This window comes from Cervus elaphus, chromosome 15 (assembly GCF_910594005.1).
Source record: "Cervus elaphus chromosome 15, mCerEla1.1, whole genome shotgun sequence".
In the NCBI taxonomy this organism is placed as follows: domain Eukaryota; kingdom Metazoa; phylum Chordata; class Mammalia; order Artiodactyla; family Cervidae; genus Cervus; species Cervus elaphus.
In genome coordinates this window covers 24,247,862-24,265,795 of record NC_057829.1, presented here as the reverse complement: position 1 = coordinate 24,265,795, position 17,934 = coordinate 24,247,862, and the positions used below count along the sequence as shown (strand labels likewise).

General features: G+C 35.1%; 1 protein-coding gene across 7 annotated transcripts in view; it reads left to right on the top strand.

Moving 5' to 3' along the window:
• The window catches only part of HERC4 (HECT and RLD domain containing E3 ubiquitin protein ligase 4), a 126,282-nt gene that overhangs the window by 62,488 nt on the left and 45,860 nt on the right, over nt 1–17,934 (top strand). For 6 of the 7 annotated variants that reach the window (XM_043927061.1, XM_043927060.1, XM_043927064.1 and 3 more), the window contains exons 8-14: nt 248–408; nt 13,213–13,289; nt 13,541–13,665; nt 14,519–14,578; nt 14,699–14,810; nt 15,574–15,763; nt 17,227–17,399. In XM_043927061.1, coding sequence (XP_043782996.1) covers nt 248–408; nt 13,213–13,289; nt 13,541–13,665; nt 14,519–14,578; nt 14,699–14,810; nt 15,574–15,763; nt 17,227–17,399 — 898 coding nt within the window. The remainder of the gene's footprint in view (nt 1–247; nt 409–13,212; nt 13,290–13,540; nt 13,666–14,518; nt 14,579–14,698; nt 14,811–15,573; nt 15,764–17,226; nt 17,400–17,934) is intronic. The other variant, XM_043927066.1, reaches the window with a different exon arrangement.

The window sequence follows — 17,934 nt, the reverse complement described above, 5'->3', positions numbered from 1 at the left end:
GACATTTGTGGGAATTTTCTGGACCATGCTTAAGCAGTCTACCTGTGTGATACAGAATTCACTCAGTATAGAATAAGGCTCTTAATAAATTTTTGTACAGAAAACTTAGAAACTCTTATTTATTAACTTACTTATGAAGAGAAAAATTATACCAGTAATGTTCACTGTGCTTTTCTAAATGTAAACTATTTTTATATTTACATGAAAGGTAACATTAAGTCTGAGGTTTTCTGTCATTTTACTCTAGGCAGCACACTTCTGCTTTTGTTCCTTCATCAGGACGAATTTATTCTTTTGGACTTGGTGGTAATGGACAGCTAGGAACTGGTTCAACAAGCAACAGGAAAAGTCCTTTCACTGTGAAAGGAAATTGGTTTCCTTATAATGGGCAGTGTCCACCAGATTTTGGTAAGTTCTTTTAAAACTTTGCAGCACATGCTAAAACTGTTGTTAAAATGTTGCTCTTAAGAAATGAACTTTTCTACATTTGAAATGAAAGAATTCCAAGATGCATTGTTTAGGGAAAATAGTAAGATACAGAATACTATATACTGTGGTTTAGTTTATTTATATTTGCTTGTATATGCATAAGGAAACACAGGATAAATAAAATAATGAAAGTGGTTTCAGAGGGTGGAAACCAAATGGTGGTTAGAGACCAGTGGGAGGGAAATATTTTTGGTTTTTTATTTTTAATTATGGTAAAATACACTTAAAAAGTTTATGAACTTAACCATTTTTAAAGTGCTCAGTTCAGTAGTGTTAAGTACATTTACACCGTTGTGCAGCTACCTCCAGAGCTTGTTGCATCTTGCAAAACTAAAACTCCTTGTTCATTAAACAACAATTCTCCATTCACTCTTCCCACTAGCTGGCAGTCATTCTGCATTCTGTCTCTCAGATTTTGACTTGATTCTACCTCATAAGGCTTCTCAGGTAGCTCACATGTTCAGAATCTGCCTACAGTGCAGGAGACCTGGTTTGATTCCTGGGTTGGGAGGATCCCCTGGAGAAGGGAGTGGCAACCCACTCCAGTATTCTTGCCTGGAGAATCCCATGGACAAGCCTGGCGGGCTATAGTCTATGGGGTCACAAAGAGTTGGACACGACTGAGCAACTAACACTTTCAGTTTCACCTCATAAGTGGAATCATGCGGTATTTGCCTTTTTGTGATTGGCTTATTTTATCAACTTACCATTAATGTCCTTAAAGTTCATCCATGTTACAGTATGAATGTTAATAGTAAAGCTATTAACAGCATGTGTATATAAACTATATTTTGTGGATCTACTAATTGCTGATGGATATTTGGATTGTTTCTACCTTTCAACAGCTGTGAATAGTGCTATAAACATGGGCATATAAATATCTCTTTAAGATCCTTCTTTCAGTTCTTTTGGGTATATGCGAGACTTTAACAATTACTTTAACAGTCTTGGGTATATATGAGACTTTAACGTATATAACCTTGTCTGTTTCTCTGAAATTTGAACATATGTATATATTACTTATTCAAAATATTAAACTTTAGAATTTGCTTTTATATCCCACTGTTTTAGCCAAATGTATAATTTGTTTTTGTTACTCTTTCAATGGATCTGGTTATCTTTTCATTGCTATTAATTTACTACTAAAAAATTTGAAGTACTCAAATGCTGTTTTCTCATTCACTTCTTTGACATGCTGCAACCAAAATGTACTTTATAAAATACTTTCTTTACCATCCTGAACTATACCTCAGAAATGTTTTTTTATTTATGTTATCTGTATTTGGTTTTCTTTGGGATTTTTCTCTCAGCTGTGGGACTTGAGACTATTTAGTGATGAACCTGCTATGAAGATTGACATTTGAAAAGATCCATAACTTTAAATTTATTTATTTATTTATTTTTAAAAGATCCATAACTTTTTAATATGAATTATCTTTCAAGATTTTTTTTTTGTAGCTGAAAGGTTATCTCAGGTATATACTTATTTAACAAAGATCAGAATATGATACTTTTTTTTCTTCTTTATGTTTGATTTTGTGTTAGAATATGGCTTTACTTTCTTCCAGTCATTCTAAGGTTTGGAACTTGCATTTATTTTAATAGTATTGTTATTTTTCTTATGTCCGTAGGAACATGTTGTTATTTCATCATATCAGTTTCTTCCACAAGGCACCATTAATAACCTAAAAAAGAGATTTTTGTCATTTAAAGCAGCATGGATATTGCAAGGAATCATGTATTTCTGTTCATAAAGTTTAGTCACCTAGAGGTGCATTTTGTTGCCTTTAAAATTACATACTTTGAGATTATTTGTATTAAAGTGGGAAAGGAAATAGAATTCTAAAGGTAGTCATTATTGCTCCTGTTTAGTCTCATTAAAAAACTGTTTACTCACAGTAGCCAAAATGTATAAACAATTCATTTGTCTATCAACAGATGAATAGATAGATAAATATGGAATATGCATGTAATTGAATATTAGACATACAGAGGAATAAGATATTGGTACGTGCCACAGTATGGAAAAACCTTTAAGACATTATTATGCTAAGTGAAAGAATCCAGTCACAAAAGGACAAATATTATATGATCCCTCTTACATGAGGTACCTAGAACAAATTTATAGAGAACGAGAGAACAGTGGTTACCAGGTGCTTGAGAGAGGGGAGAATGAGGACTTCTTTAATGGGTACAAAGTTTCTGTTTGGGATGATAAAATATTCTGTAGATGAACAATGATAATGGTTGCATAACACTGTGAATCTACTTAATGCCAGAAATTAACACTTTAAAATGGTTAAAACAGTCAAATTTTCTACTATGTGTATTTTACCACAATTTAATCGCTGATAATTACTTTGTACTGTACTAAAACTGTGTAGGATAGAAACTAATTAAATGTGAATTTTATTTACTCAGCCGCTCTAGGAGTCTGTGGCCCCTACCATAAATCACATTTTTAGCATAAACTATCTGATATGGTCTCAAGGCCACAAATAAACAAAGACACACTTAATAGGATATTCCCAAGACTTTGAGACTCTATCCTTGGAACTGGGCAAAGGGTAAACCTTTCTTTAGAATGTGTATGCTCAGGTCAGTCGCTCAGTCGTGTCCGACTCTTTGCGATCCCATGAATCGCAGCACGCCAGGCCTCCCTGTCCATCACAAACTCCTGGAGTTTATTCAGACTCATGCCCATCGAGTCGGTGATGCCATCCAGCCCTCTCATCCTCTGTCATCCCCTTCTCCTCCTGCCCCCAATCCCTCCCAGCATCGGGGTCTGTTCCAACGAGTCAACTCTTCGCATGAGGTGGCCAAAATATTTGCAGTGACCCTATTTCTGAATAAGGTGACTTTCTGAAGCCTCTGGGAATTAGGACTTCAAACATAAGAATTTGGGGAGAACACAGTTCTTCCCATGACAATGTCCCAGACCTGACAAAGTAATCTTTTACTGGGCCCGAAGCATCATAAGCATTGGCTCCATAAGTACAGCCAACTTGATTCCTTAAAATGACTTGTCGTATCTAATTCAATAGCTATCATTCTCAAATATGACATTTCACGTAAGCCCTTGGTTATATAATTGATTGTTCAACCAGTTATGAAAGAAGTACAAACTAGTGAAAAGGGGAACATACTTTTACTGAACCCATGCAGACAGCAGCATTACTATCAAAAGAAGGGAAACCTAGTATGTTTGAATACTCACTGAATTCTGGGGATCAGCAAGAATCAGATAAAATTTTTTAATTGATGTACTATATTTTGTTTCAGGTGTATATTACAGATGATCACCACAGTAAGTTAAGTTAAACATCTATCACCATAGTTACAATTTTTTTTTCTTGTTTTGAAACTAAGATTTAATCTCTTAGCAAGTTTAAAATATGACTGGAAATTTGTACCTTTTGAGCCCCAGCCAGGGGTGGCTGGGGGTAGGGGCAGACACAATAGATAAAGGGGCTCAAAAGATACAAATTTCCAGTCATATTTGAAACTGTCTACAAGAATAAATCTTAACAGTTTCATAACAGTTTTGTAACTGGTGACAGATGTTAACTGGACTTATTGTGGTGATCATTTGCAATATATACAACCACTAATCTGTTCTCTGTGTCCATGAACTTGTTTTCAGTTGGTGGTGGTTTGTTTTTTAGATGCCATGTGTAAGTAGGATTGTATAGTGTTTATTTTTCTGACTTATTTCACTTAGCATAATACCCTTGGGAATCATTTGTGTTGTCACAAATGGCAATATTTCCTTTTTTATGGCTAGTATTCCATTGCATGTATATGGCTGTGTATATATTATTTGTGTGTGTATGTATACACACATCTCATATTTTCTTTATCCATTCATCCATCACTGGAAACTTAGGTTGTTTCCATATTTTGGCTATTGTAAAATGAACATGGTGGTACATACATCTTTTCAAATTGGTGTTTTTGTTTTACCCAGAAGTAGAATTTCTGGATCATATGGTAGTTCTATTTTTAATCTCTTGAAGAACTTCCATACTGTTTCCATAGTGGCTCTACCAATTAACATTCCCACTAGCAGTACATGAGGCTTTCCGTTTCTCCACATCTTCACTAACATTTGTTGTTTCTTGTCTTTTGGATAATAGCCAATCTAACAGGTTGATATTTTGGTGTGTTTTGCGTTTCACTGATGATTAATGACGTTGAGTATCTTTTCATTTTCCTGTTGACCTTCTGTATGTCTTCTTTGGAAGAATGTCGGTTCAGGTCTTCTGCCAATTTTTTTTTTTAACCAGGCTGTTTGTTGTCTTAATGTTGAATAATAGGAACTGTTTATGTATTTTGGCTATTAACTCCTTATTGGCCATATCATTTGCAAATGTTCCTGCCATCTAATAGGTCTCTTTGTTATGTCAGTGGTTTCCCTTGCTGTGCAAAAGCTTTTAAGTCTAATTAAGTCCCATTTATTTTCACTTTTGTTTCCTTGCCTTAGGAGACAGATCCAAAAAATGTTGCTACAATTTATGTCAAAGAGTGATCCGCCTGTTTTCTTCTAGGAGTTTTGTGGTTTCTGATCTTAACGTTTTGGTCTTTAATCCATGATGATGATTTCCTTTGCTCTGTAGAATTTTTTTAGTTTGGTGTGCAGTCCTATTGCTTATTTTTTGCTTTTAATACCTTTACTTTTTGGTCAAATTCAGTCATCCTCAAGACTGATGTCAAGGAGCTTGCTGCTTGTGTTTTCTTCTAAGAGTTTTATGGTTTAGGTCATACATTCAAATGTTTAGTATTTTGAGTTAGTTTTTGTGTGTGGTATAAGATAGTGGTTCAGTTTCATTCTTTTGCATGTGGCTGTCCAATTTTTCCAGCACTATTCGTTGAAAAGGCTGTTGTCCATTGTGTGGGGCTTCCCAGGTGGCGCTAGCAGTAAAGAACCCACCTGGTAATGCAGGAGACATAAAGAGATGTGGGTTTGATCCCTGGGTAGGGAAGATCCCCTGGAGGAGGAACTGGCAACCACTCCAATATTCTTGCCTGGAGAATTCATGGTCAGAGGAACCTGACATGCACCCATGGGGTCTCAGAAGAGTCAGGCATGACCGAAGTGACTTAGCATGCCCCATTGTGTATTCTTGGCTCCTTTATCTTAAATAAACTGCTCAGTGTGCTTTGGCTTATCTCTGGGCTGTCTGTTCTGTTCCAGTGACCCGTGTCTTACTTTTAATGCCAGTGCCATACTGTTTTGATTACTGTAGTGTTGTAATATAGTTCAACCCTGCCCTCACTCTTGGTTGTCTCTCAAACCTTTGTTAACGTCCGGGAAGTCTGTCTTATTTTCAGTGACTCCCTCCCAGTTAGTTGAGGATATGCTGAGACCTGTCAGTTTCCCAAAGGGGAGAGTTTCAACAATCACCTAGATTCAGGCTGATTGGATGCCAGACTCACAGGCAACAGCTTTTAAGTAAGTAAATATATATCATCCTGTGGGACCGCAAGGGGAAGTCACAGTGGCTGGCAGTACCAAGCAACCTAGAGATGTTTCTTGGGCAGCAGCTGTGGAAATCAGGGCCCAGGTAAAGGTACAGACTCCTTTGCAGGAGAATGTAGCAACTTAAAGCAAGATAGAGGGAGAGTGCAGAGATGGCATCCACCAGCTTCTGTTCCCAGAGATTACCTCAGTAGGTTGCTAAAGCTCCAGGACAAGCTTGTAGGCCTTTTCACAGAAAACTGGGGTATGTTTCCACTTGCTGTTCATGCTGGGCACTAGGGGTGGTAGCCAGTCAAGAACTGTTTCTCTGGTTGTTAAAATCCCATGGGATCCAGGATACAAACTCAGCTGTCCACCAGAACCAGGCAATGAAGGGGAATCATTAAGTGATAGCCACAAAAATGGGATTACCAGATGGGAATACAAGCTCCCCTGTGAAATTAAAACTAAGGTAAACATTATAGATCTTGGATTGTCAGTTTTGTAAAATGGCTTATCAGCTTAAAAAGAATATATGAGAAATCCTACTGTAGTCCACTGGTGTCTTCTGAAAGTTCTCTAAGCCATGGCTCCTCAGAAACCTGTACCCAAGTGTCTACTTGACATAAATGATTTAAAATACCAGCTACAGTCATTTTCCCAGGACTATGAGACTATCCTTATTTGTCAATAGTACAAACTCTGGCCTGTAGCTTATAGAAAAGCTTTCAGACAAGCGTAAGAGTAAAACAAAAATAACTTAGAATAACTGTGGCTTTTTTATTACTGGTAATTGTCAAGTGGAAGGATATGATGAGGTTCCATAATAAGAATAAATTTAAAGGGAAATTTGTATCTATTGTATCTGTGACATACAGAGCACGTTACAGACGTATTTTGGAGACACTGCCATTTGATTCCAGAACACCTCTGTTAAGTGAGTCAGATAAATATTTTGGTTTCTTGGTACCTATAAATGTTATGTTTACATTATTCTGTAGTCTGGTAAATGTACTGTAGCATTATTTCTTTAAAAAATATATGTATCTTAATTCAAAATATTATTAAAAAATGCTCACCATTGTCTGATAATAAAAATCATCATTAATTTGTAAATGTCACAGTATCCGTAAAACACAGTAAAGTGAGTTATGCCTATATTCCAAAAAGGTTTTTAAACAAGAATGTTTCTAATGATGATGATTAAGCCTGTTTACAAAGAAGTCAGTGATTCTTATATCTGATTTATAAAGATGGATGAATATTACTTTTTATAGACGAAGAAAGCTTTGAGTTACAGCATGATAATCCTGAGACCTAATACCAGAAATAATGCCAAGAGGATCAAGTAAAGAGAGTCAGTAAATCAGGGGTCATTAGACATCTATATTTTTGTAGAACCCCACTTGAAAATCACTGGCCTAGAAGATGATAGATGTAAATAAAAATGAAAGTTCAGTAATAACTGAAATTAGAACTGATACCACTTACCACTGGCACTTTCATAAATACAGGAAAACTTGACAGAACTATTCATGAGTTTTGAATAATGTTTCCCCAAAGCAACAACATTACTGAATCTCCATGGACTTCTCATAAAACAAACACTTTTTGAAATTTATTAATTTATGAAATTTTTATATTATGTTTACCATGTAAATTAGAAAAATTTATAATAATTGCATTTTGAAATATTTTTTATTAATTTAGAGAAGTGATTAGAGATCTCTTCAAGAAAATTAGAGATACCAAGGGAACATCTCATGCAAAGATGGGTTTGATAAAGGACAGAAATGGTACGGACCTAACAGAAGCAGAAGATATTAAGAAGAGGTGGCAAGAATACACAGAAGAACTGTACAAAAAAGATCTTCACGACCCAGATAATCACAAAGGTGTGATCACTCACCTAGAGCCAGACATCCTGGAATGTGAAGTCAGGTGGGCCTTAGAAAGCATCACTATGAACAAAGCTAGTGGAGGTGATGGAATTCCAGTTGAGCTATCTCAAATCCTGAAAGATGATGCTGTGAAAGTGACTGCAGCCATGAAATTAAAAGATGCTTACTCCTTGGAAGGAAAGTTATGACCAACCTAGATAGATTAAAAAGCAGAGACATTACTTTGCCAACAAAGGTCTGCCTAGTCAAGGCTATGGTTTTTCCAGTGGTCATGTAAGGATGTGAGAGTTGGACTGTGAAGAAAGCTGAGCGCTGAAAAATTGATGCTTTTGAACTGTGGTGTTGCAGAAGACTCTTGAGAGTCCCTTGGACTGCAAGGAGATCCAACCAGTCCATCCTAAAGGAGATCAGTCCTGGGTGTTCATTGGAAGGACTGATGCTGAAACTCCAATATTTTGGCCACCTCATGTGAAGAGTTGACTCGTTGGAAAAGACCCTGATGCTGGGATGGACTAGGGGTAGGAGGAGAAGGGGACAACAGAGGAAGAGATGGCTGGATGGCATCACCAACTCTATGGACACGAGTTTGAGTAAATTCCGGGAGTTTGTGATGGACAGGGAGGGCTGGCGTGCTGCGATGCATGGGGTCGCAAAGAGTCAGACACGACTGAGTGGCTGAATTGAACTGAGAGAAGTGAAAATTTTATATTTACATTTACCAAAGAAATTTAACCTATGGAAGGTTGAGTACCTTCTGATTTGACAACTCTTCCCATGCAACTCTTCAACAATAGTAACACATCAAATCAGCCTAATTATTTCTAGCATCTCTTCTTATATGTTGAAATGGCAGATCTTTGTGATTCTCCATAGCCTCTCTGGGAATTCTCAAAGGAATTTTCACTAACACATGTAAAGTATCTGGAAGTTCTATTTTTCTATGTTTAGGATCTGATTTGGTGAAGTGTGTTAGTTTGCTAAGAGTACCAAAATACCACAGATTGGGTAGCTTAAACAGCAGAAATTGATTTTCTCGCAGTTTTGGAAGCTAGATGTCTACAATTACCCTGTCAGCAGGTGTGGTTTCTTCTGAAGCCTCCCTCCTTGGCTTGCAAACGGCTACCTTCTTACTGTATGATTGTGTGCTTGTGTGTATGTATTTTGCTCGTGTCTCTTCTTGTTCTTGTAAAGGCAGCAGGAATGTTGGATTAGGACACCGTCCTAACAGTCTCATTTTTCCTTAATCACCTTTTCTAAAGGCCCTGTCTCCAAATGCAGCCATATTCTGAGGTACTGGGGCTTAACGGCTTCAACATATGAATTTGAGCAGGGGACACAGTTCAGCCCATAACAGGAAGACAGAAATCAGAAAAGTTGTGAAAGAAGATTGGAACACTTCATTAAAAGATGTAACCTTTGAGGCTTGAGAAATAATAACCTGGTTACCTATTTTACTGAAGTGAAATTAAAACATTTCAAAATAAATGTAAATGGTAATGTGATTGAAAAGAACTTTAGCTTATTCATAAGTGAGGAGTCTTGGTTCTTTTTTTCCCCTTAAATAATGAAAGACAATAAAATTGACATGTAGTATAGAAAGTTATTCTAGTAAGATGCAGAATTTTTGCTCTTTGGCAGATTACACAGAAGTAAAGAACAACATATAGGTGAAGGTACGGAAACACACCCTTAAAATTGAAGTGGACTTTGCTAAGATTTTAACATATTGAAAACCTTTTTCATAGTCACGTATAAACCGAGGCAGATAAAGTTCACTTAGCATGCTGTGTCTTCAGTTATGCTCTTCCATGTTGTGGACAAGCTGATAGTTTTTCAAGGGCAGTGGTATTGTCTCAGAGGGTCCATGAGATTAAAATGACTTTCATATTAGTACTAAAATGTTGTCTGTGTTAATATGCAGTGCTTTTGTTCTTGTTCATCTTCAAATAAATCAATGAGTATTTTTTAAATCTCTTAATTTTCCATTCTGATATGGTATATATTAGTGCTTTTAAGCCCTTTGGGATTCTGAATAAGTCCTAAGAGTGCAAAGGGATTCAGAGATCATCAAAAACTACTTTTCCTTGTAAATCAAAGGCACGTACATAGTTGTATCTCTGTCAGTATTGCTCCTAAATAGTATGCTTTACAGAATCGTAAATAGCTCAGAGACACCTTTTAGGTAGCTATGTTTCTGAAGGGTGCCCTAAACAAGACTCGGTAAATGGGGAAGGGAGTTCAGGAGAGCGTATTTCAAAGTCTTCTCAGTTTTTACTGACAATGTATTTTGTAGAGAGTAAGGAGAAGGTGAACTAGCCCTCCTAGATGTGACAATGTGTATCATAAAACTGTAACAGTTAAATCTGATTATTGGTAAAACAGACATTCAGATTATTATAGTTTAAGGGAGATCGTGGGGAGGGAGAGGAGGATCCATGTATTGGCATTGTATATAGGTTTTGTTTCAGATTCAAACTGCAGTTGATTGGCAGTTTCTCTTGGAGTTATAGGAAGGACCTTATGAAGTGGAAGTTATGAGAAGGACTTTGAGAACACTTTTGGGGTGGAGAGGAGTGCCAAAGTTGTTGAGGGTTGTGTGTTATAGGTAGAAGAGGTATAGTGTCTCTTCATAACTTTAAAACAGGACGTCACTAATAAATATGTGGAGAAGGGGAAAGAATTACTCAACACGTGAGAATTGGTAGGAAAATGTCAGTTTAGATCCTAAACTAACAACATATTCTAAAGGAAATTATAGATGGATTAAAGTTAAATATTAAAAAGTTCTTAAGATAATTCTGTAGTTTGAGGATGGGAAACACATTTCTTAGCATTATGGCGATGAAACACGTCATAAAGAATGAAACAAATACATTTGATTTAATGGGAAAAAATCTGAGTTGAAATTAAATAATTATTTAGGAAAAATGTTTGTAACAGATATAACCTGAGGTAGTAGCCAAAGTACTCATACATATTGGTGTGAAAAATAGTAAAATACCTAGTAAATAGGACAAACATTTAGACGTGTAATAGATAAAGGTAGTTAATGGAAATTCCCAGTGAGGAAATCCAGGCTACTAAGAAACATGTAAAAATTATCATCAAAGAGAAATGCAAATTCAAAAAGCCAAGTAATAGTAAATAAGTGGAAAAGAACAAGCATTAATTTTTCCTATTACAGGGCAATGTGGTGGATAAGGGGACGCTAATGGTCCAACCATAAGATGAGGAAGTAATATTAGTGTATCATTTTTCAGCCCACAATGAATTAATGGTCTATGGGTGTCAGTGATTACTAACATCACAAAAAGGAACACAACCATATATTATGTGCTTCCTGATGAAGAATAGCCCTTTCCACAACCATGTAATAGTTTCGTCAAAATAATTGAGTAATTAATCTAATGAAATCCTCTCTAGATCCAACTACTAATTTATAGAAATATACAGAAGACTGAGGAAAATGTTAGGAGAATCCTCAAGGATATAATCACCAAAATCCAATCTGCAGGAAGCTGCGTAGGACAAATGACTAGGTCCACAGACGTTTTTAGAGTTGTAATTAAAAGAAAATAAAGGAAAATAATTTTTGGTGACCTATTCACAGCCCCCAGAAACCTACTCATGTACTGTAGTCTATCCATTTACTTGATGATTATTTAAAGAGGGCAGAATCACCTTTTAGAAGCAAATGAATAACATTTGCTCAGTCTTTTGAAGAAAGTGCATGACTTCACGTGGACTTGTGAAGATGATGTAGAGAAAAGATTTTAAGTTGAATGATTGGTTTATTTAATATTTTAAATTTACCCTTTTAACCTGTTCTTTAAAATGTTTGGCCTTAGAACATTCTTGTTGTGGAAAATTTGGTCATTAATGTTATGATCTCTGAAGCTCTTATTGGTATTTTCTAAGCTAGGTAATTTTTATATTATATATTAAACATTTACTCAGTGCTTTTACAAATAAAACATTGTGCTTAATAGTAGGGAATGATCCAAGGAAATTAAGATGTGATCCCTTCCTTAAGAATTTCACAATTCTGTAGCAGTGATGGTCACAAATAATACAGGTGAAGAATTAGTCTAGTGAGCTGAAGAGTGGAGGGTCAGGAGTAGGAACACAGAAGTGGATTATGCTTGGAAATAACGAGACTTCAGTTGGGCTTCCCTGGTGGTTCAGTGGTAAAGAACCCACCTGCCAGTGTAGGAGACCAGGAAACGTGGTTTCTATGCCTGGGTTGGGGAGATTCCCCTGGAGGAGGAAATGGCAACCCACTCCAGTATTCCTGTCTGGGAAATCCTATGGAAAGAGGAGCTTGGTGGTCTACGGTCCATGGGGTTGCATAAGAGTTGGACATGACTTAGAGACTAAACAACAACAGCAACAAAGCCTTAAGTTACATTGTGGCGCTATAGTGTTTTGGTATGTGATACTTATAAATACTAGTCTAGTGATATTTTTGTTAACATAGTCTTTCCATTTTGAGATAAAGAAGAGGAGAAAGAGGAAGAGGCTTTGAATGTCTTTTTGAAAAGGAACTTTATTGTTTGTTTCTTTTATTTCTACTAAATTCATTAATATTTATATTTTTGGACCTGATTTGGATGTTATTGATAAATAATTTCTAATAAAGAGCTGTGTGTGTCACTTTACTTTTGTATAGCTTTGCTGAGAGAGAAAAGAATTTTGCATTACCCAAGAAGATTTAACACACTGATACTTGTTTCTTGTTTGTTGTCATTCTTTTTAACATGAATGTTCCTTGTTTTCTTTGACCACATCCCACACAGCTTGCAGGATCTTAGTTACCCAACCAGGGTAACTAAGGGTTACCCAACCAGGTAACTCTGGGCCACAGCACTAAGAAAGCTGAGTCCTGACCGCACCAGGGAATTCCCCAAAATGAATATTCTTACTTTTTATTTTCTTCTGAGCTATCTTTTATACCTTTGATTCAGTTTTTACACCATCATCAGTTTAAAATATATTGAGATAATAAAGATCTAGATTAAAAAATGCCATTGTTCGATAAGCACATCAAAAAGAAGACTGTACAACAGAATCCAATATAACATTGTGAAGCAATTTATCCTCCAATTGGGAAAACAAACCAAAACAACTTAGGATCAGAAAAAAAAAGACCAACCAAAAAGCTTAGCAAATGCTGGATGTGCTTGTGGGATCATTTAATGTTCCATTAACTTGGTCGGTCAACATTCTCAGTCATTTTGCGTCATTGAGCCCATGATTGGGAGGTCTCATTAAGTTAGAGATTAAGAGAAAGTCCAGTAGCATATTTGATGCTCTAAAAATATATATATAAATCTTGAATTTTTTAAAATTTTATTTTTATTACAGATTCTGAAGAATATTTCTGCGTGAAAAGAATTTTCTCAGGTGGAGATCAAAGCTTTTCACATTATTCTAATCCCCAGGTAATAGAAATCATATGAATAATTAATAAGCTCAGATAATTTCATATTAGTATTCTTTATATGTTACAAAGTAATGGCCTTAATTTTTTTCCTCAAGTCTGCAAATATTTTCTGGTCTATTTGACAAGTTTTTGTTTCAGTTTTTTTTCAAGTTTTGTTTTTAGGTGTGTGGTAGAGATTAACTTCCAGATGCAGAATGCTTTGTATATAATCCTCTTCCCTCAAACTCATCTACTTATTTTAAACTTCAGAACTGTGGGCCACCAGATGACTTTAGATATCCTGATCCTTCGAAGCAGATCTGGACTGTGAATGAAGCTCTAATTCAAAAATGGCTCAGCTACCCTTCTGGAAGATTTCCTGTAGAGATAGCCAAGTAAGAAAAATGTTTTATCTACACAAAGACAAAATCTCTCAACTCCATGGTAGAGAAACCTGTACTTAGAAGTTTTTATTTAAATAAATATTTCATTAAGTATCATTTACTGAATGGTTTATATACAGAAGTTTGAATGTCTGGAATTTCTATAATAGTGGATATTTTAGGAGATCTCATTTAAAATTGTTATATACTTTAAATATATAAAAATATATAAGAATATGCAGTTCTTAAAATATTAAATATAGATGCTTTAGAGATTGTATTTGCAAAAAAGTTCCTTCTGGCTTTATACTGGTCTTTTTGTTTTAACATCTGTATTCCTGGAAGAATTGAGTATTGCTTCCTTCTTGAATATTTTGCTTGCAGATGGACTTGTTTAGTACTTTAAATTTTTGTTGTTGAAGGTGGTGTAGGTATTTGGGATGAGGGATTGTAGCTGATAAGCTGTTTTTTAGTTCTAGATTATGTTCCCAAACTAAAATTTTTCTTAACAGCCTGAAGAGTAGTCTTCAGAAAAATAACTTTCCAGATTAGACTTACCACTGTGTGGAATTAAGAAAGTTAAATGTGCATTTATTTTATAAAAAAAACTTATTTTAGGAACATCAGATTTATTTGGTGAATCTGAGGATGATGGTACTGTTCAAGAGAGTCTAGGGTGAACAGTAATACTTCTATCAAGATTTACTTAATCTGTAGTAATTTATAGAATTCCGATTTATTCTGAATGTTGATTGGAGGAATGCTCTGTAGCATTAAATATTAGTTTAACTTTAATTTTTATTAAAAAATGAAGGGAAACAGATTTCTCATTTTGTGATTTGGAGATTTTTAAATTTCTTTTTAGTGAAATTGATGGAACATTTTCTTCATCTGGTTGTCTGAATGGAAGTTTTTTAGCTGTTAGGTAAGTGACAATTCTTTGTTATACTGAATTTTTTGAATTTATTATATTAAATAATGTCATTAAATAAATGAAATGAATTTAAAGTTTATCATTTTTTTCTCTCTTTTTTTTAAACAATAGCAATGATGATCACTATAGAACGGGCGCTAGATTTTCAGGTGTTGATATGAATGCTGCTAGACTTTTATTCCACAAACTTATACAACCTGATCATCCTCAGATATCTCAGCAGGTTTGTTTTTAAAGTATTTTGTATTTGTATTATGTTCCCTGTTGAGTTTTTTATTCCATGTTATTCTAAAGCTTTGTTGCCTAATTAACTTTACAGTTTCATATACTTCATTATGATGTCTTTGTATAAACTAATGTAAGAATTTAAATCAGGTATTATTTTAAACTGTTTGTAATTTAGCTGTCAGACGTCTGTAAATCTTTCCAGATGTTCAGAGCAGACCCTTAATTACTTAACATTACCATGTTGGTTAAGTCTATATAGCTGTAGATGCAGAGAGTTTAAATTGAGATTTGTACATAAGATTTTTAAGATTCTCTTACAAATAGCATTGAAACATGTATATTATTACCATATGTGAAATAGATGACCAGTCCAAGTTCGATGCATGAAACAGGACTGTCAAAGCCAGTGCACTGGAACAACCAGAGGGACGGGAGGAGGATTCAGGATGGGGGACACATGTACACCCGTGGCTGATTCATGTCAGTGTATGGTAAAAGTCACCAAAATATTGTAAAGTAATTAGCCTCCAATTAAAATAAATAAATTAATTTTAAAAAATATTCTCTTATATTGTGCAGGCATTAATTTTCATTGTGTGGCAGAGTACATTCATTGATTCATCATAAGATGGTTTATTTTTTTCTTTTCCCTTCACCATTTAATGTTTCATGTGGCATAAGAATTTCTTTTTCTCTCTGTTTTTTTGAATATGCATTCATTTTAAATGAAGTAGATTTTACTTTTTGTCAAAATGTAGGTGGCAGCTAGCTTGGAAAAGAATCTTATTCCTAAACTGACTAGCTCCTTACCTGATGTTGAAGCATTGAGATTTTATCTTACTCTACCAGAATGTCCCCTGATGAGCGATTCCAACAATTTCACCACAATAGCAATTCCCTTTGGTACAGCTCTTGTGAACTTAGAAAAGGCACCACTGAAAGTACTTGGTAAGAATTTTAATACTTTTTTCTTTTGTAACCTTTTTTCTTTAAATGAAAATGCTTGTTAAGTTCTTATTTTTTGCTGTTTGAAATTTTGCTACCCTGAATTATTTTGACATTATCTCAGGGAAAGTTAAACCTGTTTTTCAATTCATTACTTTTTGCTAATCATCTGATGCTAGTTGTTAAGAATTATTGGAGGCAAAGCATGTTAAATATTAAAATTTTAATCAAACACAATGGTGGAAACAATATCAGGAAAGATAAAAACTGTTTTTCATATTTCGCTAAATGGCAACCCACTCCAGTATTCTTGCCTGGAGAATCCCATGGACAGAGGAGCCTGGAGGGCTACAGTCCATGGGGTCGCAAAGAGTCAGACATGACTGAGCAACTGAACAGAAACTTCCTCATTCACTCCAGAGTGATCTTATTGTTAAAGAGTAAAGGAAAGGGGACAGTTAAACCTGAACAAACCTGGGTATTAAATCCCCCTTGAACTTTATTTATCAGCCCTTTTGCCTTGTTTGCTAATTTTCTGATGTCTCTCTATGTGAGATTCCACTCTTCATTTGATCTTATTCCTCTGGGTTTTTGGCATAAATGTTTCTCACTTTGATTTTTCTAATTGTATAGATTTCCTCTCTATCTTTTGGCTATTATAGTTTGCCTGCTACATTTAGTAGTGGTGCTTTCCTTCCTTCCTAATAGTATTTGTTAGATATGTCAGTCTGAGATACATAAGAGTAATAAAATCAGTACAAGAAGTTTTAGGCTGAGAGTGAGCAGAGGAAGCAACAAGCAGTGGGTAGAATCCTGGAATCTGAGGGAATGAGCCAGTGAGTGGTTAGAAGAGTGAAGCAGGGACTCACAGTTATTGTTCCCATGTTGTCAGAAGTTTTCCTTTTCCTGTCTCCTGCACAAGACTGTCATGTTTGTAGTTAATAGCTATAAATAGTGAACATGGGGAAAGACAGACATGGCATACTTTACATTATTCAGTTTCTGTATTTGATATTTAGGAGTACCTTGCATTCAGGTGGTGCTTCACATTTCAACTTTAAGTTGACAGGTAAAAGTTGGAGATACCTGTAAATACTGGAGCAGTACAGTTTTTTAGTGTTTTTAAAAATTAAACTCCTAATTTATAAAGCACTTTGAAACACCTGGTTTAATATGAGGGATAGTGGTTAAGTTTTTAATACAGCTTAGAAAACCAAGAAGGTAAATTCAATAGACCTTTTTTACTTGATTTTTACTTTTGAGAGCTTTTAGAACCGTATTATTTAACTTGAATGTGGAGTAGTGTCTATCAACCCTAGAAATGTTACATAATATATCATATTACATGTATCTTCTTGAGATTTTCAAAGGGTTAAGAGCCACTGCTTTAGGAAAAATCAGTATGATTTTGAAAATTGTGACTTTTTAAATTTTATTTTATTTGTGTGTTCACCCTTTAATAACAGAAAACTGGTGGTCAGTACTTGAACCTCCGCTATTCCTCAAGATTGTAGAACTTTTTAAGGAGGTTGTGGTACATCTTTTGAAACTCTACAAGATCGGCATTCCCCCTTCTGAGAGAAGAATTTTCAACAGTTTTCTTCATACTGCATTAAAGGTTTTAGAAATATTACATAGGGTATGTCCAGTAGTTCATTTATTTTACTCTTCCCCCATTGCCACTAACAGATTGATGATGTTTATTTTAACATGACTATATTACAGAATTAGATTGGCATAAAAGATAATTACAGGAATTTGGAGAAGTTATCTAAATTTTCCTTAAAAGAAAGAATGTATACGTTAGTGCTTTGGTCTTGACTTTGTTAGGCATTTATGAATAACTTGTCTATAGTTGGGCAGAACAATAGCATACTAATGAATCAGAGTCTCCTTATGTTTTTTCTGAAGAACATGATTTGTTATTTAAATAATACACTTGTTATTTATAGATGGTTATAATACGAAAGAGATTTCATCCTACTTATGATTGTGAACATTTAAAACTCATGTTCCTTTCGCTATTGGCTACTGATGACTTCAATCAAAGTAGAACATTTGAAACAGATGACTAATTGAAATTGGAACCATATATAATTCATTAATTTGCCTGTTGGTCTTTCCTGCCCTTCTTCCCAGTGGAAGAAATAGTACCCTTTACACTTGTAGCAGCA